The 26,711-nt window shown below is 31.6% G+C and overlaps 1 protein-coding gene across 6 annotated transcripts in view; it reads left to right on the top strand.

Moving 5' to 3' along the window:
• NBEA (neurobeachin) overlaps nucleotides 1-26,711 on the top strand; it is a 638,449-nt gene that overhangs the window by 420,227 nt on the left and 191,511 nt on the right. For all 6 annotated transcript variants that reach the window (XM_081293195.1, XM_081293196.1, XM_081293198.1 and 3 more), the window contains exons 38-39: nucleotides 277-401; nucleotides 19,293-19,436. In XM_081293195.1, the coding sequence (XP_081149321.1) occupies nucleotides 277-401; nucleotides 19,293-19,436 (269 nt within the window). The remainder of the gene's footprint in view (nucleotides 1-276; nucleotides 402-19,292; nucleotides 19,437-26,711) is intronic.

Below are 26,711 nucleotides of genomic sequence, written 5' to 3' on the forward strand. Positions count from 1 at the left end.
TTATGTTTTTTAGTAGCAGAAAGAACATGGTAAAAAAATTAAAAACAGAGCTGAGTGTTATAATGCCTAAAATATGAGAATATTTATAATTTAAGACTTTTTTATTTCTAAAAGAAACATGTATAGAAAAGAAGTGTAAAATATAAATATCTCAAAAATCATCTTGGTTTTTGAGACCAAAGAAATAGAGCTTTAATTTTATGGGAAGAATAAATTTCCAGTTATACATTTTTATTCATAGTAATTAATACTGTTTCTTTATTTTTGCATATTTAGCCAGTTGCATGATTTCTGGCGTTTGGATTACTGGGAAGATGATCTTCGCAGAAGGAGACGATTTGTTCGTAATGCCTTTGGCTCCACTCATGCTGAAGCATTGCTGAAAGCTGCAATAGAATATGGTTAGTATTCATGCCTCTTAAACAAAAAATATTGCTGGATATGAGGTGACCCTTTGTGTTTGAGAATTTATATTTTTCAGTGGCATTTAATGTTCTCCGTATTTTAAGTCAGAAATGTTTTGTTCTGCTTTATTCTTCAGAATTTTTCTAGTTATGTTTAACCCTATATTCCTTACACTAGGTATACTTAGGACCCTTCAATTTACTTTTAAGAGATTAAAGATTCTATATAGTTGGTTATTACCCAGCGTCATTTCATAAAGCCTACATAAATAAATGGAATAAAGTCATCAATTTCTTCTTCAGTGTCTTTCAAACTTTGGTGACTAAGACCCATGTTGGAAAAGAACCATTATGTTGTAATTCTATAAGCAGACTTACATGTTTCTATGTATATAAAAGTTTGTACATATGTATACATAGAAATATATGCATACATATGTATGTTATGTGTATATACATATTTACATATATCTATGTTAACTGAAACAAATATATTATTAATAACCTCTTTACATGAAATTTTCTGTAATATTCCTATGCTATTCTTTTCAGATTAACACAGATAAAAGTCCTGTTACAATCTGTCAATTTAATTCCCCATCCTCCAATAGGTTACAAATGAAGTTTGAAAAAGATGGCCTGCCATTAACAATATCATCAGCTATATTGCTACAATAGAACTTTACCTTAAGTTATACTTTATAAAATGTATGGTAAATAGTAAATATAAAAATATTTTATAGTTTAATAAAAATTCTGTTATAGATTGTGCCCATTTACTTAGGAACATTTTGTCTGTTTACCCTTTTTTTCCCCCTTGACACAATGTGTTACTAATTTACTGAGGCTGACAGCTTCCAGAGTCACTGGGGTTATAGGCATGTGCTATCATGCTCAGATTATTTACCCATTTTTAAAATGCTCAACAATTTTAAGTTAGATTAATCATATCAGAATTTTATAAATCATTTACATTGAAGAAATACCAGTAATGAACATTGTTCATATATTTTTATTACCCATTTTAATTCTCACAATTACTTTAATGTGTTAATTCGCATTTATTTGGGAGCAATAAGTGAACCAGTTTGAAATTTTCTATGATTGATAAATAGTTCTTTGTTTATAATACAGTTTATTTTCTCAATGGATTACACACAAAAAAATTCTAACCCTAATAAATGCAAAATGTGAAAAAAAGGGCAGTAAAATATGGAGGATGCAGAAAGGTGAGTGGGGAGTACTCCCTAGAGGAATCTCTCCAGAGAAAGGGAAGGAGAAGTTATAAAATGCCAAGAGAAAACTGCAGTATTGTACCTTCTTCATGACCTCTACCCTACATACAAAGTATTTTTTCAGTAGAAATAGGAAGTAAATGTCAGCAATTATTACAAAGCACTTCATCCAGTCAAAATAAATGTTGAAAAACTTAATTGAACACAGATTTTCTATATTTTAAGCAAAGGTTTTATTTTCAGAACATACATATAAAACTAACAGCAATAAAACAATCTCAAAAGACATAAAACTCAGCCTATCATTTGAATATTCTTATGTTAAATATTTAAATATATTTATGTTTGCCAAAGTCTGGCAGTGTGCATACTAACATCCAATGATCGAATATTTTGATGGTGAGTAGTCATAGATCAAAGGTATATTTATAGCTCAAACTTGCAAATGCTAGTGAGCATCTAGGACAAATTGAAATTCAACTTATTCCTTCCTTTATGTCAAACAATTGCAGTATTTTAACTTCTCTATGGTTACATTCTGACAACAAAAGTTAAGAACTGAATGTATGGGGCTGGGGTTGTGGCTCAGAGGAAGAGTGCTTGCCTAGCATGGATGAGGCACTGGGTTTGATCCTCAGCACCACATAAAAATAAAATAAAGGTATTTGTGTCCACCTACAACTAAAAAATAAATGTTAAAAAAGAACTAAATGTATGTAATCTATGCTGTAAAATTTGGTCAAACTTTTTTATTCATTTGTTGCTACCATTTCAATCATGGTAACAACAAAATTTTTTCAGGAACAAAATAATGTTTTATGGACATCACTTTTAGTATGACTAGAAGTATTAGAATCAGCAAAGTATTTACAGTTTTAAATAAGTTATATATGTTGGGGGCGCCACTCTAAAATACTTAAATAGGGAATATTTACCTGGCCATCAGAACAATCTCTGGGATTGGAAGCACAGATTGAGTCTTACCTATTAATGTAGTGTACGTATTTCAAGAATATGGAACTATATTAGTGTAATAGAAGTGAAACAGATTTAGAAAGCTTCATGTTTTAATAAAAAAAAAATTTTGAGTCACTTGATTTTTTTCTGTTACCCTAAACTCAGCCAAACATTTTAGATTAAATTGTAGTTAGACTTTGATGTGATGGGAGGGAACATTAGCCATAATTTGAATTTCATGGCATTATTTTCAGGCAATTTATTTGAGCCTCAAAAAAATCTGTTAATGCTTTCTTTTAAATGAGCAAATAATCAGAATTGGATATAATTTTTAAGGAGAAGAACAATAATTTTGTTTCATACTTTGGAAAGCTTTCCCTTCTATTTCATTATTAAAACTTTTGGTTGACCTTTTCCAGTTGGAAAATATCCTTTATACTGATGGAGTTTTTCATGCTTTTTTAGTAATACTAATGAGTTGAATAATTTATGAGGTTGTCATGTGAAAAAGATTTGGTGTGATTTGATACACTTTCAGCCTCTGGTATGGAATGTGATTAATAAAAACCTAGAGGCATGTAATTTTTTCCTTGATGTTTAATGTTCTAATTTTGCATGTGTTACTTAGGAGTTTTCTAATAATAAAATATCATGCAAGTGCAAATTTAATTGATTGCCAGGAAATTTACAGACCATAGCAATGCAAGAATATAAGGAAAACATTTTAAAACTCATAAAGGCATGTTCTGACCTGCAGTATTTTCTTTTTCAGGGTACTTTAGCTAATAGGGAGATTATTTAAAGGGAAGGTTTTGTAAATGGTTTATATATTAAAGTAAAATCTACACTGGTCAACTTCTGCTACACTTTTTGGTGCTTGAAGATTATGACTGCCAAAGAATAGTATGAAATCTTAATAAGTTTGTTTTTTTTTGTTGACTGTCATTTATCATCTAGGCCTCTGTTTCCCTTCCATAAAATTACAGTGGAACAATGTTTCATCAAAGCCAAAGATCGCAAGTGCCTCAATGTTGTGATCAAAGACATCATCTTAAATAGGTCTGATCAGGCATCACCGAAGAGGGCAGGCTGCTGCAGCCTGAGGAGAAAAAACATGGGGCAAAGATGACAAAGTTAATCAGTCATTTCTTTGGCAATAAATAATAAGATATGCTGAGAACTGCAAATGAGAACATTCTTAGGTTCCTCAGAGATGTGTCTGCTTAACACCTGATTTATCTAAGCTTGTGAAGCCATCAAGATATGACCTTGATGAATAAAAAGCAGCTCTGTAACGAATCTGAAATTAAATTAGGTTTGATGGTATATGCATGGCTACTGTAATTTTTTTCAGTTATCAAGAAATAAGAAATACACTGAGAAAAAAAATTCTAGTCCAGCTATACAATTGATGAGAAAAAAAGCTATCAAATTATCTGATTTCATTTTTTTTAAAGAGTATACAGTTAGTTTAACATTGATAAAGATAATTTGCTTTTTTCTAAAAAGCTATTGGTTGTGGTATGAAAATACTTTTTTATATTTTATTTTATATATTTTTTAATTTTTTATTAATTAATTTTAATTAGGTATGTATGATAGCAGAATGCATTTTGATTCATTGTACACAATTGCAGCAAAACTTTTCATTTCTCTGTTTGCACATGATATAACATCACACCATATGTGCAGTCATACATATACTTAGGGTAATGATGTCTATCTCATTCCACCATCTTTCCTGCCCCCATACCCTTACTCACCCCTACTTCCCCTTTGCTCCACCAAAGCTCTTCCATTTATCCCATGCCTCTCCCCACCATTATGGATGAACTTCCATTTATCAGAGAGAACATTTAGCCTTTGTTTTGGGGGGATTGGCTTACTTTGCACCATTCTCCAACTCCATCCATTTACCTGCAAATGCCATAATTTTATTCTCTTTTAATGCTGAGTAATATTCTATTGTGTATATATACCAGTTTCTTTGTCCATTCATCTATTGAAGTAAATCTAGGTTTCTTCCACAGTTTAGCTAGTGAATTGAGCTACTATAAATGAACATTGATGTGGCTGCTTTACTATAGTACGCTGATTTTAAGTATTGGGTATAGACAAAGGAGTGGGGTAACTGGGTAAAATGGTAGTTCTGTTCCAAGTTCTCGAAGGACTCTCCATACTGCTTTCCAGATTGGTTGCACCAATTTGCAGTCCCACCAGCAAAGTTATGAGTGTGACTTTTCCCCCCACATCCTCACCAACATTTTTTGTTGTCTGTATTCTTGATAACTTCCATTCTTGATTTGTCTTTCTATAATTACTAGAGATATTGAACATTTTTTCATATATTTATTGATCAAATGTATATCTTCTTCTAAGAAGTGTCTGTTCAGCTCCTTAGCCTATTTGTTGATTGGGTTGTTTGTTTTTTTGGTGTTAAGTTTTTTGAGTTCTTTATATATCCTGGAGATTAGTGCTCTATCTGACATGCATGTAGCAAAAATTTGCTCCCAAAATGTAGGCTCTCTCTTCACCTCATTGACTGTTTCTTTTGCTGAGAAGAAGCTTTTCATTAAATTCATTTGGAAAAGTAAAGGACCCAGAATAGCCAAAGCAATCTCCTTAGCAAGAAGGGTGCAGCTGGAGGCATCACAATACTGAACCTTAAACTGTGCTACAAAACTATAGTAACAAAAACAGCATGGTATTGGCACCAAAATAGACATGTACAGAATGGTACAGAACAGAAGACACAGAGACAAACCCACATAAATATAGTTATCTCATGCTAGATAAAAATGCCAAAAACATTCATTGGAGAAAAGATCGCCTCTTTAACAAATGATACTAGGAGATCTGGAAATTCATATGTAGCAAAATGAAAATAAAAACCATGCACAAAACTCAATGCAAAGTGGATCAAGGACCTAGGAATTAGACCAGAGACCCTGCACCTAATAGAGGGAAAAGTAGGCCTAAATCTTCACTTTTCATTTGCCTCTGACTTCCTTAACAAGACTCCTAAAGCACAAGAAATGAAATCAAGAATTAATAAATGGGATGGACTCAAACTGAGAAGATTTTTAGTACATACATTTATAGTTCTTCTTTGATAACTCCATTTTAGTTTGTACATTATTAATTGGCTCTCCATATTTAGAATAAAATGATTGATCCTGGTTATGGGTCCAATAATATATTGAAAAGTTAATGATGTAAATGTTTTTAAGAGAGGGAAAGAAAGACATGAGGGAAATATCTGTCAACTCTTTTTGGTGTCAGTGTGATAATTCAATCTCATAGCCCTTTCTTCACCCTATGGTTTTAATAGTGTCTTAATTTAAATAGATATGTAAAAGTTAAGTTATAAAATATGCTTAGGAATGCATTTTACAGACATAATATGACATTTTATGTCAAGAAATTGTCTAAAAAGCCACGTTTTTATGTTGAAGATTCAAATTTGTAGACGTTAGCCAGATGCAGAAGAATCAATAACTATGTAAATATAAAAGCATATTTTAATAGCTTCTACATGCTATACATTTTTTAGATGTTGGATTCTGAGATTGAGACAATTTCTGCCATTTAACAGCACATAATACACAATAATGGTTCTTAACTGGGATAAAACAGGGTGTGTGACTAGCATCTAATGGATAGAGACCAGGAATCTTGCTAACATAGTCTACCATGCCCAGGACAGTTCCTTAAAAAATCCAAAACTCCAGCCCCAAATGTCAACAGTACCTAAGTTGAAAGAACCAGAACTAATGAAAGAATAAACAATTGCCATAAAGGGAGGTAGTAGTTCCTGAAGGAGCACAGGGTAGACTATTGAGGCTATATTATTGAATCATATAATTCGATATGATAAAGATTTATATTGATGTAGGCATCATAAAAGTAATTACTTATAAATTATCTCAAGAGAAGATTATAAACTTATCAGAGAGGAGGGAAGTAAAGGTAGAAATAGTAACAGAAATGACCAAGGCATGTAGGAAAAAAGGACCTAACTGACTCCTTTGAATGGCACATTAATGCACAGTTGATAACAGTCGCTTTGTAAAAGGTTCAGAAAATATTTTTATTTTATATATCATATTCTCAAATAAAATAAAAAATTATTTGAGGACCAAAATCAGATCTTCTATCCAACTCATTTAGAGCATCCATATTCACACAATACTTTGTGCTTATCACTCAGTTACTGCTTTTTGTTTAATCAATAACTGGTTAACAATATTAATTATGTATGTAATTAATTACATACTTTACATATTTTTATTTATATATCACAGTATAATATTTTACCACATCATTCATCACTTTTGGTAACAGCATTTAAGGATGAATTTTGTATGGACTATGTCTAGAAGTTTGGTACATTCAGATTCTGAAGTGTGTGGGGTTTCTTTATTTTTATGCTTTATTTCCACCTAGTTTATCAAATGATATTAAAGATAAGGCAGTGATAGAATTATATTTATTTATTACTTAGTGGCACAGACTGACTTAGACAGCTCCACATAATTTTGCTTAGAGTAATTTGGGTAAAGCATTCACACAATTGCATTTATAATAATTATAATTCGATATGATAAAGATTTATATTGATGTGCACTAAAAATGCTAAGCGACTTCAGCAAAGGGGACTGCCTAACTAAAGGTAACGGATTTTAGCTAGAGTTGAAAGGATGAATGGAAATCTTCCCAAACCAATGAGTAGAAGCATTGGGGAGTAAAAGACCACACTACACAATGTATTAAAATATATTAATAATGTATTAAAGAATGGAAAATGGAGCTATATAATGGAACACAGGATTGCGTGAAGAAATCGTATGAAAATGAAGCTATAAAGGGAGTTTGGAGTCATATTGTGAAGACAATTGTTGATAGAGCCATTAATGTATTTTTTTTAGTCTAAAATGCCTTTATTACCTCTAATCTAGAGAGAATCATAGCTTAGCAACATAGTACACTTTTTACTCTTGTGATTGTGTCCCTAACTGGGAGTTATAGCTTGTTGCCACTCCCCAGAATCATGAGAATATCATTAGCCCAGAAAACAATCAAAATTGCAAAGTTCAAAGTACAGTTTATACTACACATGTGACACTTTTGCACCCATTGTAAAGTTGAAAAATCTTGAGTCATTGTAAGTTGTGAATCACACATACACACACACACACACACACACACACACACATGCACACACATAGTTCCTTCTAAATAATAGAAAACTTCAGAGATCATAGACATTATTGGAAGCTTTTCTTTCTTTCCTCAAATATTTGTTTTTTTCTTTTTTGTTCTTTTTTTAGTTATATATCACAGTAGAATATAATTTGACATGTTTATATAAATATGGTGTACATCTTACTCTAATTAGGATCCCAGTCTTATGGTTGTACATGATATAGAGATTCACTGTGGTGTATTCATATACTTACATAGGAAAGTTATGTCAGAATCATTCCCCTGTCTTTTCTATTCCTCTTCCCCCTCTCTTTCCTTCATTCCCCTTTGTCTGAACTGCTGAACTTCTATTCTTCCCTTCACCTCCTTGTGGTGTGTTAGCACCCTCATATAAGAGAACATTTAATGTTTTTTTGGGGGGGGTGTGTATTGACTTATTTCACTTAGCATAATAGCCTCCATATTCATCCATTTACCAGCAAATATAATAATTTTATTCTTTTTTATGGATGAGTGTATTCCATTGTGTATATATACAACATTTTTCTTTATCTATTCATCTGTTGAAGGGCATATAGGTTGATTTTATAGTTTTGGTATTGTGAATTGAGCTGCATTGATGTGGTTGTGTCACTCTCATATGCTGGTTATAAGTCCTTTGGGTATATACCAAGGAGTGGAATAGCTGGGTCAAATGGTGGTTCCATTCCAAGCTTTCTGAGGAATCTCCATACTTCTTTCCATAATGATTGGACCAATTTGCATTCATACCAGCAATGTATGAGTGAACATTTTCCCCTGCGTCTGCACCAATATTTATTGTTACTTATATTCTTGAAATTGCCATTCAGACTAGAGAGAGATGAAACCTCAGTGTAGTTTTAAAATTTGCATTTCTCTAATTGCTAGTGATGTTGAACATTTTTTCATATATTTGTTGACCATTCCAATTTCTTCTTCAGTGAAGTGTCTGTTCAGTTCCCTTGCCCATTTGCTGATCGGATTATTTGTTTTTTAAGTGTTCAGGTTTTTTTTAATAGTTCTTTATATATCTTGGAGATTAATCCTCTGAGATGCAGATGGCAAATATTTTCTCTTTTTCTCTAGGCTCTCTCTTAACGCTCTTATTTTTAATCTGAGAAAATGACAAACCATAGAAACCAGGTAACATGCTAATGTGGCAGAGATAAAACTAAGCACAAATACAGTTGTCTTACTCTACAGTGTTGTTGTGAATACATGTAGAATTTCTTTACATGTCAACTGCGAGGGCCCATTTGGTCATTTCCCCACTGTAGAGCTTATCTGCTAATTTTTGATAGATGCTTATGGCCTATTATCCATAAATGTACCTCAGTACAGATTATCTTAGTATCATACATGGAGTGTATATTCCATGTATTTTATAAAAACATATTTTTAATGCTTTTAGTAATTTAAGAATCATTTTAAATAAACTAGATATGCTATTTTTTAATAAAGAAAAATTTGTTAATTTTTCATGCATGACTCTGAGCCAGTTCCTTATCTATACTAAACATTTCCAACCATATTTTCCATAGTCCCATACTTTTAAATTTTCCACATTGAACTTGACAGAGTTTAAAACAGAAAACCAAGCATCATTCCAAAGCTTATTATCATCCACTATCCAAGGAAGTCTCCCCACCCTCTCAACCCCCTTTCAAGTTGTCTAGTTCATCTTTTCTGTCGTTACAAGGATTGCCAAACTTGGCAACATCTGCCATATACCTCTCTGGACATATGATGCAGGTGTTTGTCCTTAGGCCCTTCCTCCCACTCTTCTCTCCTTTCAATCCTTTTTTGTTTTTCCTTCCTGAAAACAAGCATATGCTCATAAGAAATCTAAAAAGTGCCAAAAATAGTTAAAGAAAAGGGAAAATTACTAGTTGTCACTCTGTAAAGATATCACTTTTGACTGTTTTGATACATTTATTTCATGCTACTCTTTTTTTCTGTGCATATTTTATCATAGGGACCACAACACACTATAAGATGTATTCAGTCACAAATATGAATCCAAATTGATCCAAGTTTTCTATATATTATATCATGTTTTACACAAGCAAAATTTCATCTGATATTTTTTGTGTGTGTCTTCATACATGTACTTAGGGTTCATGTGATTTTTAATATAATGAAATCCTATTTTAAATAATTAAAAATTACCCTAACTTCATGACTAATCAAAAATCCTAACAAGTAATATCCAACATAAAATGCAAAGATATTTGATATTTACTATCATGTATATTCTTATCTTAATAAATATTTTGTCAAATTTTCTTTAAAAAGTATGTTTATAATAACAGTTTTCTGCATTGACTCTATTCAGAGGATTATGTTAGCATTTCATACTTAGTGTTTTACTTAAATTCAATAACTATTTCTACACCTTTTTAATTGTATTTTTCTTTGTAGAAGTGCTGTTTGTGAATATCCCCTTTGTTGGTCTGCTCTAAAAAATATTGCTTACATAAGAATATTTTGAATTAGGAATAAATGAAATTCTATTTTGCTGTCAGAACCAAATTGTAAAAATGCATTGCATGTCTTTGAAAATCAGTATACTCTATTAGCAGGGCTGTCAATATAAAAAGTGCATTCCATTTCCACCTCTTGCTCTAATAACCTTTTCTGTGTTACTCTGAGGCAGTTCACATAATCAGAGTATATTGTCAGCTTACTGGAGTTGGGGAAGCATGAAATGAAAATGACGTTAATATTGATCCAATTCTTTTACTTGCAAGTGTCCTTGATATCCTTTTCTACTGAGCAATAACTGTTGGTATTAGGTAGCCATTTTCTTCTCTTCTTTCTTAAATTCTACTAAATTCTTTACAAGCACAACTAACTTGAATAATAATATAATACTTGGAGTAATTTCTGTGAACATTGAATCTTAATTAATATCCAGATTACTAACACTACAGGTTTATTGTACCTCTGAAATATTTTCCTCCCATTTTTCAGAGGACAGTCTATCTGTGTTTGCCTAATTTAAAGCAAACAAGTTTATATAAGATCCTGTTTGGTAAAAACACAAAACATGCTATGCTGTACTATTGTGTTATGTTATGCATAACATGTTGTGTTAAAATGGACCATAAGAGTCATCAATTATTGATTTAGGTAAGGATTATCCTGTCTGAATCAAGTCTATCATAAATTTGAAGCAGGTATTTTTGGGTTTTAATTTTATGGTAGTATAGATATCTATTTTGGATTATTCAATATATTTTCTTGTCAACAAAAATGAACTAAAGTGGAATCTAGGTTAAATCCAATTCTCTTAGTTGTGGGTATTTCAGCTAAAATATGCAGAACTAAGAAAGGTAGAACTTGATATCTGTACTTATAGACTTTATACCTGTATTTATTTAATGTGCTCAATAACTACTCAGATTTTTTCTTACAATAACAAATACAAGTAGTCTATTGAATAGAAACAGTTTACTTCATCTGTAGAAATACTTGCTTTCATATGATGAATTTATGCAGAGAAAGTGAATCTTCTGACTCCTCATCAAGTATAGCAGAAGTTTTTTTGTGTGTTTTTAAGGTAGGTGTTAGTCAGTATGATTAATAGTTTTTAACATTGGCATTTTTTCCTACTGAAAAGCCTGGTGTTTTGTTTTGTTTTGGGTTTTGTTGTTGTTCTTGTTGTTTTGTTTTTGATTTTTGGTTTTTTGGTGGGGTACTGGGGATTGAACTCAGGGACACTGAACCACTGAGCCACATCCCACATCGCCAGCCACTATTTATATTTTATTTAAAGACAGAGTCTCTGAGTTGCTTAGTGTCTTGCTTTCACTGAGGCTGGCTTTGAACTCATGATCCTCCTTCCTCAGCCTCCAGAGCCGTTGGGATTACAGGTGTGTGTCACCGTTCCTGGCCTGTTTTCTTTACTTTTTTTTTTTTTAACTATTGTATATAGAATTTTTTTTTGTAGTTGTTGTCCTTAGCATTCAGTAGAATATTGGTCATTAATTTTATAATGTCTTCACTTACATTTCTTAAGAAGGTAATAATTTTTCTGTGTTATAAATTAGAACATAAAATTTAATTTAGAATTTAAATAGTTTAAAAAGAAAAATGCTTGATAGTAAATGATTATTATACTTAAGTATGTTCCATTTATTTATCTATTATTTTTTATCTCACAAATACATGAAAGTCGGCAAGCCAACATAAAACATTTTTGAGCAGTAGGTTTCTAAGTCTAATAAAAAGCATTTTTTCATCTTTTAAAAAATGTTAAAAATTGTAAACTTCTCAGTAATTATAGTGATTCTGACCAAGGAATGTTCTAGGAAACGTTCCCCTGGTGAACAAACTCCTGGTGAATAACAGGCATTCTGTTTTCCACCCTTAGAATGCCCTGCAATCTCTCTTAGGATCTAGTAATATAGCTAATATATGTGCAACATCTAGCTGGTATGGCAATGTCCTGAGAAGCCTCTGTGTTAGAGCCTCATCAAGGCTTGACCTTGATTTCAGGCACATAGCTCTTGGGAATAAAGGAACTTGCTTGCTTGATAACTACAATGTTTCACCAAGCTCTAGTGCTCCTGAATCTGCCCGCCTAACAGTAACTTCAGACAATGAACTTTCTTGAGAACTGCACAAAGCTCCTAACATTGCCTATTGTAACTGTGAAATGTAACTGCAGAATAAGCAACCTTACTGATACTCTAATAATGTAGTTATGGTACTAATGACCTAATGTAACCTATTGGTGGTATAAATAAATGTGGCTGCTTGGACAAAGAGCCACTCTGCCACTTTCCCTGCCTCTGCACCTTGGCTCTGTGTCACATCATCATCATTATTATTATTATTATTATTATTATTATTATTATTATTATTTCCTTACAAGTAATAGATTGATTCATATATATATTTACATGAGATCATATCACCATGCTTAATGCAATTAGTTAAAGGTACATTTTTCTTAAAAATCTTTTTCTTTTATTGGAAGTTAAATAATATCCTTTAGAATTACTAAAAGCACTTGTCCATAAAGGGACAAAAGAAAGTATTTAGGTTTTAAAATAGTTGCATCATTTTGTATTATTTCCATAAGGAAAAAATTTGTCAAAATTCATTGTATGAGCTAAAAATATTATGAAACTCTATCTATATATTTTTTTAATTTTTATTTTGGTTGTAGATGGACACATTCCTTTATTTATTTGTTTTTATATGGTGCTGAGGATCGAACCCAGTGCCTCACACATGCCAGGCAAGCCCTCTACCACTAAGATACAACCCCAGTCCCAAAACTGTATATATTAAAAGGAATTTCTCCTTTGAAAAAGAATTCCATCTTGTGAAACTGATTTCTAGATGTTTAGAAACATTAGAATTTCTTAATCATACATTTAGGTAAAATTAAAATGAGACTTAAATTTCTAGTCTGCCAATCTCATCTAAAAGATTTCTTCCAAAGAAGAAAAAGAAATCTATACAAAGTGCATTTCTTTTGTTGAAAAAGTAGTCATTTTCCTTCAATATTCAAGATTTTAAGTACTTATATTGTGAATATATCTCTACACAAAATTGAAAAAGCATGTTCAAAGTTTGATGCTTATGTAATTTTATCTAATAACTTTAAATGAATAAAAAGTTTTTTAGGAAGAAAACATTTTTTAAATGTGAGATATTTACACACTATTCCATTTGGACTAGTATGCACTTGTGTTACTGGCATCCTTCTGTCTTCAGGAAGCATCCAGTCTAGTGGAGGAGTTAAAGGGTCAAAGTCTTGTAAGGAGTATAAACAGACTGTAAGAACAGCTTGGTGGAAGGAAGACCAACTCCAGCTGAAAGAAAAGAAGCCATCATTATTTGAATACCTAGCGTTGTTAGGATTTGGGCTTATGTTTTATCTTGTTTGAGGGTTTCAATCCTCACATTAACCTCCTTTTCCCCATGTTTGTGCAACATCATTATAAGCAATAAAGCATTGACTGTGTTTTTCTCAGTTTTATGTACTGAATATAATCTTTTAATTCTCTTATTAATTTATTATCAAATTTTTAACATTTGTAATAGTTTATTATAAGGATAATCTTCACACATTTCAAAATATTTAAACATCCATTGTCTCATTTTAATTTTGTAATAATCCTATAAGAGTTAGGTTGAAAATACTTATTATTCCTGTTTCACAAGTTGACAAAGTTAAGAGATTGGTCCAAATTTAAAATAAATAAATATATATATATATATATATATATATATATATATATATATATATATACACACACACACACACACACACACACACACACACACACACACAAATCAAACCCAACATTTACATATGTATACATAAACACACACACATATATTCCTAATGAATATTGGAGGAAACAATAAGAAATGGCAAAATGCATAGTCTTACTTCCTCATTTATGAGAAGACTACAAAGGAAATGAAAAGTAACTTAAGTACTTAAGTAATGACATATAAAACAACTAACAAGTGAATTATTTTCATGTGCTTATTCAACAAACAATTGCGGACTCTTTGATACTTGACAGGGTAGAAATTAAGTCACTAAGAGAATCCCTAAATAAAGGATTCCAAAATGAATAATTATAATATGTTATGGCCTATTTCTAAGATACAAAGGTTATACAGAGAAGGACAAGGCAGGTAAGAGAATTCCATGTAGAAGAAATTATATGTCAGACTTAAAGGTGTAGTGACAGAAGCATTCAGCTCTTGGGGAAGATGAGGTTCAAAGAGGCCAAATCAGTGAGTTGACAAGGTTAAATGATAAGATCATGAGCTATCATAGATCTTGTACTTAAAATTGTATGGATAAAATAAGGTTGGAAACATATTTTTATATAATTATACAGATGATAGATGATAGATACATATATTCATATATATGCATATATATTTTTTATGTATAACTTGTATAAATGACATTAATTCATAGTATCATACTTACTATGAATAATAACAGCATAGAAGTATTTGCTACGCTAAAACTAGCTTATTACAGGGTGGTACCTTTTCTCTTTGTGCATTAATCACATGTATGATTTATGGCTATTTATTGTTGTGAATTATTTTTTCCTTAATAGTATTGATGTTTTTGAGTTGACTATATGATAATTCCTTAAACATAAATAAACAATTTGGTAGTATTTTTTACATTAATTGTTTATATTTATCAGTGAAAAATAACAATGAGAAAATGAACTAATTTCCTGACCTTGATTTTTGGACATTCCAAGTAGATAGATTCTTTAATATTATTTAGATAAGTTAAAATATCCACTTTGTCATTTCTGTATGTTAATTAGGCTTATTTAAAATCACAACACTTTAAAATGATAATAATATAGTTATAATAGTAATAATAATAATATAAATGTAGTAATCATACTAGGAATATTTTAGTTCTCCTGTTAGTTCACTTTTAAAATGTACTTGGTACATGTAAACATGGATACCTGGCTATTAAGAGAAATTTTATAAAAAAGGAAATTTAGGTTCAGTTGATACAGTATTGTATATTAGATGACATTTTCAAATACAAACCTTTTTCAGGTATTTATCTTTATTAAGAAATCTATATATTTAATGTTTGTCATTTGTCAAACATTCATGTGTTTGTCATTTGTAACATAATCTGAAAAAAATCTAGAGTTGGATTTGACTTCATTAATCTAGAAGTGGTGGCATTTTTTCTTCTAAAACTTTTAAAATTTTATGGCATTTTAATATTCTCAGAGAAAGTAGGCATATACGTCTCTCCTATCTAGCTTCACACATAGTTCACATTTTCAAAACCAAGGCATACTGATGGTTTGTGGTTCGCTTGTTAATTTCTTGATGAATGGCTAAAGAGGCCAAGAAGTGCACTCTGTTCAACATGTCTTCTGAAGATAGATTATCTCAAATAAATTCTCTTCCCAATCAGATTTTGATTTGTTGGGTGATAAACCAATTCTTTCTAAGGACAGTGTTTACTAGCCTTGTAATGAGACAGCCCTCTGAGACCTTACCACTTTTTGCCTGTAATTTTGATGAATGAAACTTTAATTTATAAAGGATATTGTGATTGAAAAGCACCTTTAGATCTCATGAACTCTAATTTAGATAAATGTTTGTTATAGTACCATAAAATCGGAAAGTTTACTGAGCTGCAAAATGATAGCACTTCAACAGGAATAAGTTCCCTGTGTTGAAACAGATTCTTTTACTATATTTCTTTAAAAGACATATCTTTCTTTTAAAGATTGTTTTACTGCTTTAAAACTAGAGTATATAAAACAGGAAATTTGATGTATGTTTCAGAGCTTACTTTTTTTCTACTACATTTTCTCCATGGGCAGATTTTTATTTGGTAACACAGGAATAATAGAAAGCTTTATTTTCAGCGTGGTTGCAGTACAAATAAACACTTGCTTTTTTGGACTGACTCACACTTAAAAGAACTTTATTGACTTTTATGCAAAGAATCGAGTTCTTTCATGTAAATACGTAGGTTTTCTCTATGATTGATTCTAAGATGCCTTGGGAATTTCATATTTAGAAACTTCTGTAAACAGGTAATTGTTGTTTTTTAGTTTATTCATTTATTCAGGATTTATAAGTGCTCACTCTGGGCCAGTCAGTATGCAAAATACTGAGAACAATAAAAGATGGAACCATTTTTCAGTCATGAAGGTGCTTCAAGGCTGTTATAGAGATAAATATGCAGTTGTAATACCTGTAAGTAGGTTCATAGCAGGATTTATGAGGTATTGTGAAAGCAAAAGGAAAAGAATAAACAAATCTATCTTAAGACATTAGAGAAGGGATGGGGTTAAAAGTTGAGGAAAACTTGAACTTCAGTTCAGCACCTGTTTGTGGTGTACCTGCTGAGTGCCAGACCTGAGGCCACAGGAGTGAGGCTCCAGTATAGCAGAGAGGGCAGAAACCAGCTTTACAATATGGTTGAGTTCTATGTAAACTGCAAGCACAGAGGCCTTAGTTAGGAGAAGCTCCTGATGGAAATGAGTTTTGAAGCACAAGGAGAAATAGCCACATAATGAAGGAAAGAAAAATATACAGAGGAAATTAAATTAGCACAGATTGAGGTATGTGAAAGCATGACATATTTTAGAAGCTATAGGTGGTTCAACATTGCAAAGTGGTGAAAGGTAATGCAAAGCTGGTGATGAGAAGACAAAAGGACTTGGTCATCCATGCTAAGTTAGATTTTATTCTAAGTATAAGTCTTGCATTTAGTGTTGTTGACTAAGAAGAGTTAATAAACAATATTAAACAGGAAAATTTCCTTAACCAGTCTGTGTTTTATAATAATCAGTCTGACAAAAGCATAGAGGGTAGTGTGAATAAAAGAGTTCCCAGAACCCTCTGGACCAAAATGACCTGAACTAGAGCAGTGGCAGTCACCATACAAGATTAATCCTGGGTTTGGGGACTGAAGTGATTTGATCAAAGGAGAAGGAGTAGCAAGAGACAATTAGCTCAGAGAAATGTTCAATTAGTATTATCCAGGTAAAATTGTCTAAAAATATGAAGGTAAAGACCTTAGGAGATCTAGGTTATTAATCATTGCATCTGTTTCTTTTGTTAAATGATGCAAGCTCTATGTTTCCCTAATTAAGTTACCATCTTAGAATCAAATGCTTTATAAAGATAGCTAACCCCAAGAGATTACTGTTGTGCTGGCTTTATTTTAAAAAAGAGTCATATGAAATTAGGATAATGTTTGAAGTCAGGGATATATCCTTAATCTTCATTGCAGAAATAAGAATCATCTATAGGCCAGTGAAGGAAAAACACACAAGTAACCCATTTAATTCTCTCACCTCTGATAGGATGCTGATTTATAATAATATGATTTGTCTCCGAAATATTTGTCAAGGCACGTTTAACAATCTGTTGCTTTATACTACCAAAGTGAATATTAACTATGCTGTCTAAATGAGCAGGGGCTGGGATAAAACATAGTTCCTCTCAGCCACTGGTACTCTACAGTGGTTTTGTGAAGTGACTATGTTCTTTAGCATGTGCTTTTACTCCTCTGTGGCATTCTTTTGAGTTCATTTGTTCATGTTTTAGCAAACAGAGTTGGCTTTCAGTCACTGACAAAAACAAAAGCTGCAAAAAAGACAAAAAGTAAAGAAAAGGTTAACACTGTTTTATAGTGCATGTTCCATGGCACCTAGATGCCCTTCCAAGAAAGTGATTGAGCAAACATTAACAGACAGTGATGTACTGGTGGAAATCCTATGGTACAAGCCTCGGAGAATTGGCTAAAAGGATTATGAATTATAACTGCAGAGAATTTTGGCCAGATGCATGATGTGATTTGGAAAGCAACTACCAATATGTGCAACTCCATATCACCACCTGGAACTAACATACAACAAACAACATATAGGACTGATTTTACTAGGCTCCCATTTCTAGGAATATATTCACCAACCAAGTAAGATATGAAAGTAGTTTCTCCAAATTGAAATTCATTTTCAGGTGATATGGAATAGAAGTATCTCTTCTCTTCTCTTCTCTTCTCTTCTCTTCTCTTCTCTTCTCTTCTCTTCTCTCTCTCTCTCTCTCTCCCCACCCTCCCTTTTTCTCCCCCCCTCCCTCTTTCTCTCTTCCTCCTCCCCCCAAAAAGGAAGTCTGTATCTATCGTTAGATGTATAAATTTGTTTGCAGTTTATACAATTTGAGACTCATTTTCACCTGCTAAATCAGGTGTTGGAATGTCAATGTGCAAATATTTGTTAAGCAATCAAATACATTAGGAATTCAGATGCATTACTTTCTAACCTTTACATTGATTGGCATGTTAATGCTAGGTAAAAATTTGCTATATTTGAATTTTTCTATTTTTTTCTGTTTTGGTTGGTTTTTGTATTATTTGATATACCATTCAAGACTATAATTTCAGATAGTATTTTTTATTAATTGCTAAAGAAAACAACTATGGTGAAGTAGGTTTATGTAACTATCATTCCTACCTTTGACTTTCTGTAACTCTCCACTGACATTTTTCCTCTCAGATGTGAATGCTTTCTTGTTTTCTTCATACCTGTCTCATCTACTTTCAAAAGCCAGCAGGTCAATTTTTCTACCTAATTCAAAAAAAATAATTATTTAAAATTGTTTAATTTTATGCACTAAAAAACTGAGTTTAAGGTGAAGTACAGATTTTGTGTAGAACATGCACTGTGCATGGAGTCATAAGAAATGGATTATAGATACCCTGACTATGCATGTAGCTTTCTCAGCTTATTTCCTCATCTGTAAAATAAGGGTAGATTATTAAATTCCTCTAGTTTTTCTCACAGAAGACCAAACAATGAAGAATTTTAAAATGTTCTATAATTATGCAACATATAACAAAGTAATCAGTTACTTATAATACTCACTGGAAGCAAAAAACAGCATAATAACCTTATTATATTTTGGTTGTGATCAGGCACTGAAGAAGATGTAGTAAAATCAAAGAAAGCATTCAGAAGTCAAGCAATAGTGAACCAGAATGCAGAGACTGAACTTATGTTGGAAGGAGATGATGACACCGTCAGTCTGCTCCAGGAGAAAGAAATTGACAATCTTGCAGGTAAATTTCAATTTTTCTTCTATTTTGTGTTAACAAATACAGTGAATTTAAGAAAATTTAAATTCTATCTCCTGGTGAATAAATGTGCACTCATAGTTGTCAAAATGTTCAATCACTTGAAAGTAAATTTTCTACTATATTGTTTTCTGCTATTGAAGAGAGAACCATAAGTAAGTGTGTATTTTCCTGACCAAAAAAAATGAATAGCACTAACTTTCTATATGATAAAGAGCAAATTTTTACATGGGAGAGGTAAAAACATAATCGAAGTTGTCCACATATAGCTGTGTATATCACTGGGAGGTTGGACAGGGTGATAGATCCCTTGACTTATATCTAATAGCCCCTTCTGCCAGGTGTCCGTGGAATTTGCCATTTTCTCCCTGCTGTCACTCTTTAGAATGTGCTTTCCCCTTCCCATTTTGCTATCAAATCTCATATTGCTAGTCTCCCATCACTAGCAGACATTTTTCCCCACCTACTTTCCACTCTTCTCTAAGTAATGGTCTGAGGTCAATTGAGGAGAGCTTCTATAAGGACCAGTTGGGATATAGTTATCCTAATATATTGGTTAACAACCTTTTTGTGGTTTCAAACCATTTTGAGAGCCTGATGAAAGCAGATCACTTTATGAAGATGCATATAGAATTTTGTGTACAATTTCAGACCATTCACTGAACCCCAGAAACCAGTCTATGAAATTATACCCTGATCTCCAGTTAAATACTCCTACTTTAGAGTTTCAAAAAAAGTGGCCGAGTGTTATCTCAGTTCTATATTTTCAGCCCACACAACAACAAGGTAGAAGTCAACAATAAGAAGTAGACTACAGTTATCATTCTATTTACAAAATCACATTTCACTTTCTGGGAGCATTCCAAAAATTATCTGGCAAGGCTGTATGAAAGCTTTAGTGATTTATTTCTACCAGTTAGACATTTCCCTATTTACCAAAGAGAGGTTGCTATTAATTGTAAAGTGGACATGGCATCTTATTCTCACTCTTCTAGATTAACAAGGCTATTCCGATGCCAGTTCCTGGATATGCCTTCTTACTAACGTTCCCATATCATGATAACTATTTCTTCTATTTATTCTTCTATTTAAAACTACTCTGAAATCTATGACTAAATGTTTGTCTTGAATTCCTTAAGTAAATGTTCAAGTTTTGGTTTTAGAAGTATAAGCAAATGAAACTCACTAATTCTGTTTGCCCACAAATATTTCTTTTTTTCCTGGTCTCGAGTCCTTGATCTTAAAGATCATAGGAAATTCACAAATGTGGTGCATAATCTTTTTAGATAATGGCTTGCCCTTTTTCATTCACATATGCTAACACGTAGTTTAAACTCTTTCTGGTCCTTTCTTTTTTTTTAATATTACTTTTAGTTGTTAATGGACCTTTATTTATTTACATGTGGTGCTAAGAATTGAACCCAGTGCCTCACACATGCTAAGCAAGCGCTCTACCACTGAGCCACAACTCCAACCCCTTCTTTCTGGTCCTTTCTTGCATTAAAGATAATTAGTTGATTCAAATGTGCCTTGTCCCTTGAAGTATATCATTAAAATCTACCCTGTAATATCAGTGAAAAATGCAGAAAATCTAATAACTATATTTCTCTCCTTTAACATTAACTAATCGGATATATTAATTTATATTTATAAACAAAATTTTAAAACACATTAAGTTCCAATATCCAAAGACAATTAAAATATTCCATTTAAATAAATTTATTTCAAAATTTTTAAATCTAAAGTATCATAATAATGACAATAATGTTACATAAAATTTATATGAAAAATCAAATTATGAACCTTCTAATGAACGTGCTCTATCAAGACTCTTCTCACTTCTTTAAACAGATTTTTCTTGAGCAGCTCTGTTCCTATCCATATCCACCTGATCCTACCTCATACTCTTCTTTTAGGATCCTTGTGTCTGAAAAATCTTATTAGCTGTCTTAAAATATTGATCTTCTGCCTAGTCTATCATGTTTATTTTTTAAAGAGCAGTTCAAAATGTTACTTGGAGGAATTTTGAATGCAGTGGAAAAGAAGTGGGAGATGGATGTTTTGTGAAGGGAAAAGTAAGAGCCACAGAAGTTGTCTACATAATGAATAGGGATGTGTAGATTGACTCTGTATAGACTGTCATGATAGTGACAATGTTACATAAAATTCACTTTTAGAAGTTAATTACAAACTAGAAGTCCTAGGTTTAAGAAATCAGGTATTTGTGAAGTTTCATATCACATAAATACATAACACATTTTGTTCCAATAAATTATTGTACCAGATTATGGTTATTTATGTCAGAAATTTAAATTTACTAAATAATATCTGTCTTATCCAGAATTTAGCATCCGAAATAGTATAATAATACTATACTGCCTAAAGAAAAGTTCACCATCATAGGAGACCAAAATCCAAGAGATCCTAAAATCTGTGTACAATATTAATATAATCTTTTATTTATTTGGTGTCACAGACATTTCCATAAAAAATGTTTGTTTCCGTGTTAAAGATGGAACTTACAGGTTTGCCTTTTCATTATTACCTTAATGATATGGCTTGCCCATTATTCATATATAAATGAACTGTCAAAAATGTGCACATAATTGAGTTTTCAGATTTTAGATTGTATATGAAAGAATGCACTATTTTACAATAGTAAAGTTAAGCCTAAACCTTCTAATTAACATAAAGCATTTTCCTCTTGTTATAAAACCCTGTTTTCATGACATAGGCATACAGAAAAAGAAACCTTACATATAATTTTTTAGTGTGCAATATTAAGTTAAATAGAAAGAGTTTGCTGCTTAGTAAAAAAAACTAAGGAACATTACTAATTAAGATTAATTCCTTATTTTGGTTTAAATGAAATGTTTTTAGAAACACTTTTGTTTCTAAAAAGAATAAAAATAGAAAGGAGAAAAATAGTTAGCATGTCTTTTTAGGAACCAGTGTTCAGACAGCTTTATGTGCAATAATCATTTATCTTTCACAACAACCCCATGAGTTATAAATTATGATTACTAGTACTTTAAGAAATAAGATATGGAGGTCCAGAAAGATTAACTTGTATAAAGTTAAGAACTGTACATAAAATAGCATTTCTTTAAAAATACATAGTATATGGTTTACACTAAAATTCATGCAATTTTACATTTAAATATGTATATATCCAGGTGTATATTTGATACTTAAAGATTCAAACAGGGAAAAGTGAAATCCTGTCTTTATAACTCCATCTTACGTTAGCTCTTTTATATTTACTTAGAAGTCTGTGAATATGCATAATAATTAATTTTAGCTTTAATTATAGTCTAGGTGTTGACCAAAATCATTCTGGTAAGTTAAAAATATTTGATAAGCAATAGAATACTTTTACCACAATTTTACTTAAATATTGACTCACGTGTTTTTTCCATTTTGTTCAGAGCCTTCTAATTTTAATAAAGATAAATTGTTCCACAAAGTTTTTTAGCTTTCTGTTTTACTTTTAGTTCCCTTTCTTGCCAAGCTGTTCATCTCAAGAAGCAAATTAAATATGTTTGATTACTAATTACTCAATTTATTATATATTATAGCAAATGGCTAATATGATTACAGTATAGAAGTATACCAATCAATTAAGTAATTATTACATTAATAACACCTAACTTAATTTATTTCAGTTGATTTTTTAGTTTGTAGTAATTACTGAAGTGAATGAGCAACTATGATTCCATATGCACTTAAATATTTCAGTTAACTAATTATAATTTGGGATAAAATATTTAGATTAATCAGTATAACAACCAATTTTAATCTAAAATATCAATTACTTATTTTAATTTAAAATTTAGTAAGTTATTTCTTCAAATATTTATAAAGTAATATTTAAGATTAACTCCAATTTTTGTGAATGATTTAATTCAACTGGTAGAATTATGTCCCACTAGTGAAATGTATTTTCTTTTAGAATGTCCTATATGCTGGGCGATACTAGAAACATTTTACAATTTCCAAATTTCCAAATAATTAGAATTCATACAAATTTATTTATTATTACTTCCAAAAGTTAGATATCCTAGTAATTTAGGAAATTCAAAGTTGTTAATAATGCTGACAGTGATGGTCTTTAATGCTTTATTATCAATTCTGTAAGCTGTAATAACTTTATTTTCTGCTGTTGTTACATATATAAGCCGTTACCAATAATTTACCCATCCATTTAATATTCAATAACTTAAAACTTTTCTACACGCCTAAACTAATACCTAAACTTCCTTCTCTCCTGAAATATCCTTCTCAACTCTGTATTTACACCCTCCCTGTCTCCTCCTATCACAAACCCATTTTTTAGGACCCATTTAAAACACAATCAATCCCAGAGCGGAGCCACACTCTGATCCCAGCAGCTTGGGAAGCTTAGGCAGGTGGATCAAGAGTTCAAAGCCAGCCTCAGCAAAGGCTAGGTTTAAATGTCATGATACTTAAAGACTCAAACAGGGGAAAAGTGAAACCCTGTCTTTATAACTCCATCTTACATTAGCTCTATTATATTATACTTAGAAGTCTTTTTAGCTTAAATCCATCCCATTTATTGATTCTTGACATCCCATAACATTTTTATTATATCATTCTTAAGACACTTATCACATAAAGCATCATATTGTGAAACAACTCAGTGAGACCCTGTCTCCAAATAAAATACAAAACAATAAGGCTGGAAATGTCGATCAGTGGTTGAATGCCCCTGAGTTCAGTCCCTGACACCAGAACATACACACACACAAACACACACATACATGAAATATTCACTAGTCAATTGTGTATCCCTACAACATTTTTTGTTAACATTGTTTTGGAAATAGCTTTATTGAGATCTAATTCACATACCATAAAATTCACTCATATACAATATACAAATCAGTTATTTTTAGCGTATTCACACAATTATATAACCATCACCACAATCAATTTTAAACATTTCATTGCCCCCAAAAGAAACCTTATCTCTTTGGCTCTCCCCTATCATTTGCCTGTTCCCTCTCTGTGGTCCTAGATAGCCACTCATCTATTGTCTATCTCTACACCTTTGTCTATTCTTCACTTTTCATATTAGTGGAATCATATGGAGTCATTCAGGTCCAGTTTCTTTCACTTAGCATAATATTTTCAAGGTTCATCAATGTTGTAGCATACATGTCTTTTTTATGGGAACTATTCCATTGTGTGTGTGTGTGTATATATATATACACACACACACACACACACACACACAATGGAATAGTTTTAATATAGTTTAATATATTTTGTTTGTTCATTGGTTGATGGACATTTGAGTTGTTTTCACCTTTTGGCAATTATGAATAATGCTGCTATAAACACTCGTGAACAAGGTTTTATGTGAACATAGTATCCTGATTTTAAGCCTTTGGGGTATAAACTGAGGAGTGGGATAGATGGGTCAAATGGTGGTTCCATTCCAAGTTTTCTGAGAAATCTCCATATTGCTTTCCATAGTGGTTGCTCCAATTCACACCAGCAATGTATTTATGTACCTTTTTCCGAACATCCTTCTCAACATTTATTGTTACTTGTATCTTGATAATTGCCATTCTGACTGGAGTGAGATGAAATCTTAGAGTAGTTTTGATTCACATTTCTCTAATTGCCAGAGATGTTGAACATTTTTTTTCATATATTTGTTTATCAATTGTATTTCTTCTGTGAAGTGTCTGTTCAATTCCTTTGCCCATTTATTGATTGGGTTATTTGGGGGGGGGGGTGTTTGTTTGTTTTGTTTCATGTTGGTGTTAAGTTTTTTGAGTTCTTTATATATCCTGGAGATTAATGCTTTATGTGAGGTACCTGTGGTAAAGATTTTCTCCCATTCTGTAGTTTCTCTCTTAACATTATTGTTTCTTTTGCTGGAGAAAAAAAAAAAAGCTTTTTAGCTTAAATCCATCCCATTTGATTCTTGACATCCAATAACATTTTGATTATATCATTCTTAAAACACTTACTACATAAAGTATCATATTGTAGAGGTTTTTCTATGTTTTCTCTCTCCTTTTAAACTATAGGTTCATTAAGGACTATATACTAGGTTTCCTTGAACCACAAAGAAATCTAACACAGTGACTTAGAAGTTAGTGAATAGGAAACCTGAAATAATTATCTAATTATATCATAAACAAAAGACAAAACACAACTTAATTTGAGCTACTGAAATAAAGTATTTAGGTTTGAATTATAAGATTCTCTACTCATACTAACTGAATCACTCAAATAAATTACTCAATATATCACTTGACTTTTTTCTATGATAGGGACACTTAAAATTCAACTAATCTTTCTTCCATTCTCTTTAACAAATGTATCTTGAAGTTCCCATTTATGAGGCCTAGGTACCACTGCTACTCTTAATTTTTTAAAAAAAAATTCTTTATTACATTGAAAAATGTTCTATAACCAATGGATAATAACGGTACATTTAATATTTTTAAGGGTAGTTAGAATCAGGAGAGAAGTGTTAGAATGAGTTGGATTTTTTTAATGTGGGTTTTTCAAAGTGGTAGGTTTATAATCCTTCACACACACACACACAAACACCCTTACCTAATCAAGAATCTGAAACTGAAAATGAATTATGTGAATTAATAGTGAGAAAAATGGAGAAATAAGAAGGACATCTATCTATTAGAACCCTCTCCCAAGTACCACCATCCCTCTCATGAGCACAGTGATGTCCCTGACAGTTCCCAGGTATGATCTTCAAGGGACAGTGTGTTGTAAAGTCATTTTTCTTTTGTAAATTGATCAATTGTTTCCATTTCTTATGGTTGTCATTCTAGAAACCCATAGTGAAATACTTATCCAAATGATGATAAAAGAGGTGAAGGGAAATAAATAACTTAAAATAATTTTTATGTCTCTCCATTTCTGCTTTCTAAATATCTTTTTGCATTCATTCACTTGTTTCCTTATTCATTGACTCTCATGACTATATCTAGTGAGTACATACAGAATGCTGGTAGTAAGACTATGATATGTAAAAATGTCCTAGTATGGAGACAGGAGTATCCAGGCAAAATTATTCATATGTATATTGAATGCTACGTACAAACTGAGCTGGAAAAGAAGATAAATCAAAATATAGAACATGGTAAAAAACCTCAAGAGGTCTCGGAAATACAGTAAAAATTAAAGGAAAAACAAAATACTAGAAACTACAAGTTTTTCTAAGAAGTATGTTATTTAATAAAAAAGAAAGAATGTGTT

Source organism: Spermophilus citellus (genome assembly GCF_964194105.1).
Source record: "Spermophilus citellus genome assembly, chromosome: 1".
Taxonomy (NCBI): Eukaryota; Metazoa; Chordata; class Mammalia; order Rodentia; family Sciuridae; genus Spermophilus; species Spermophilus citellus.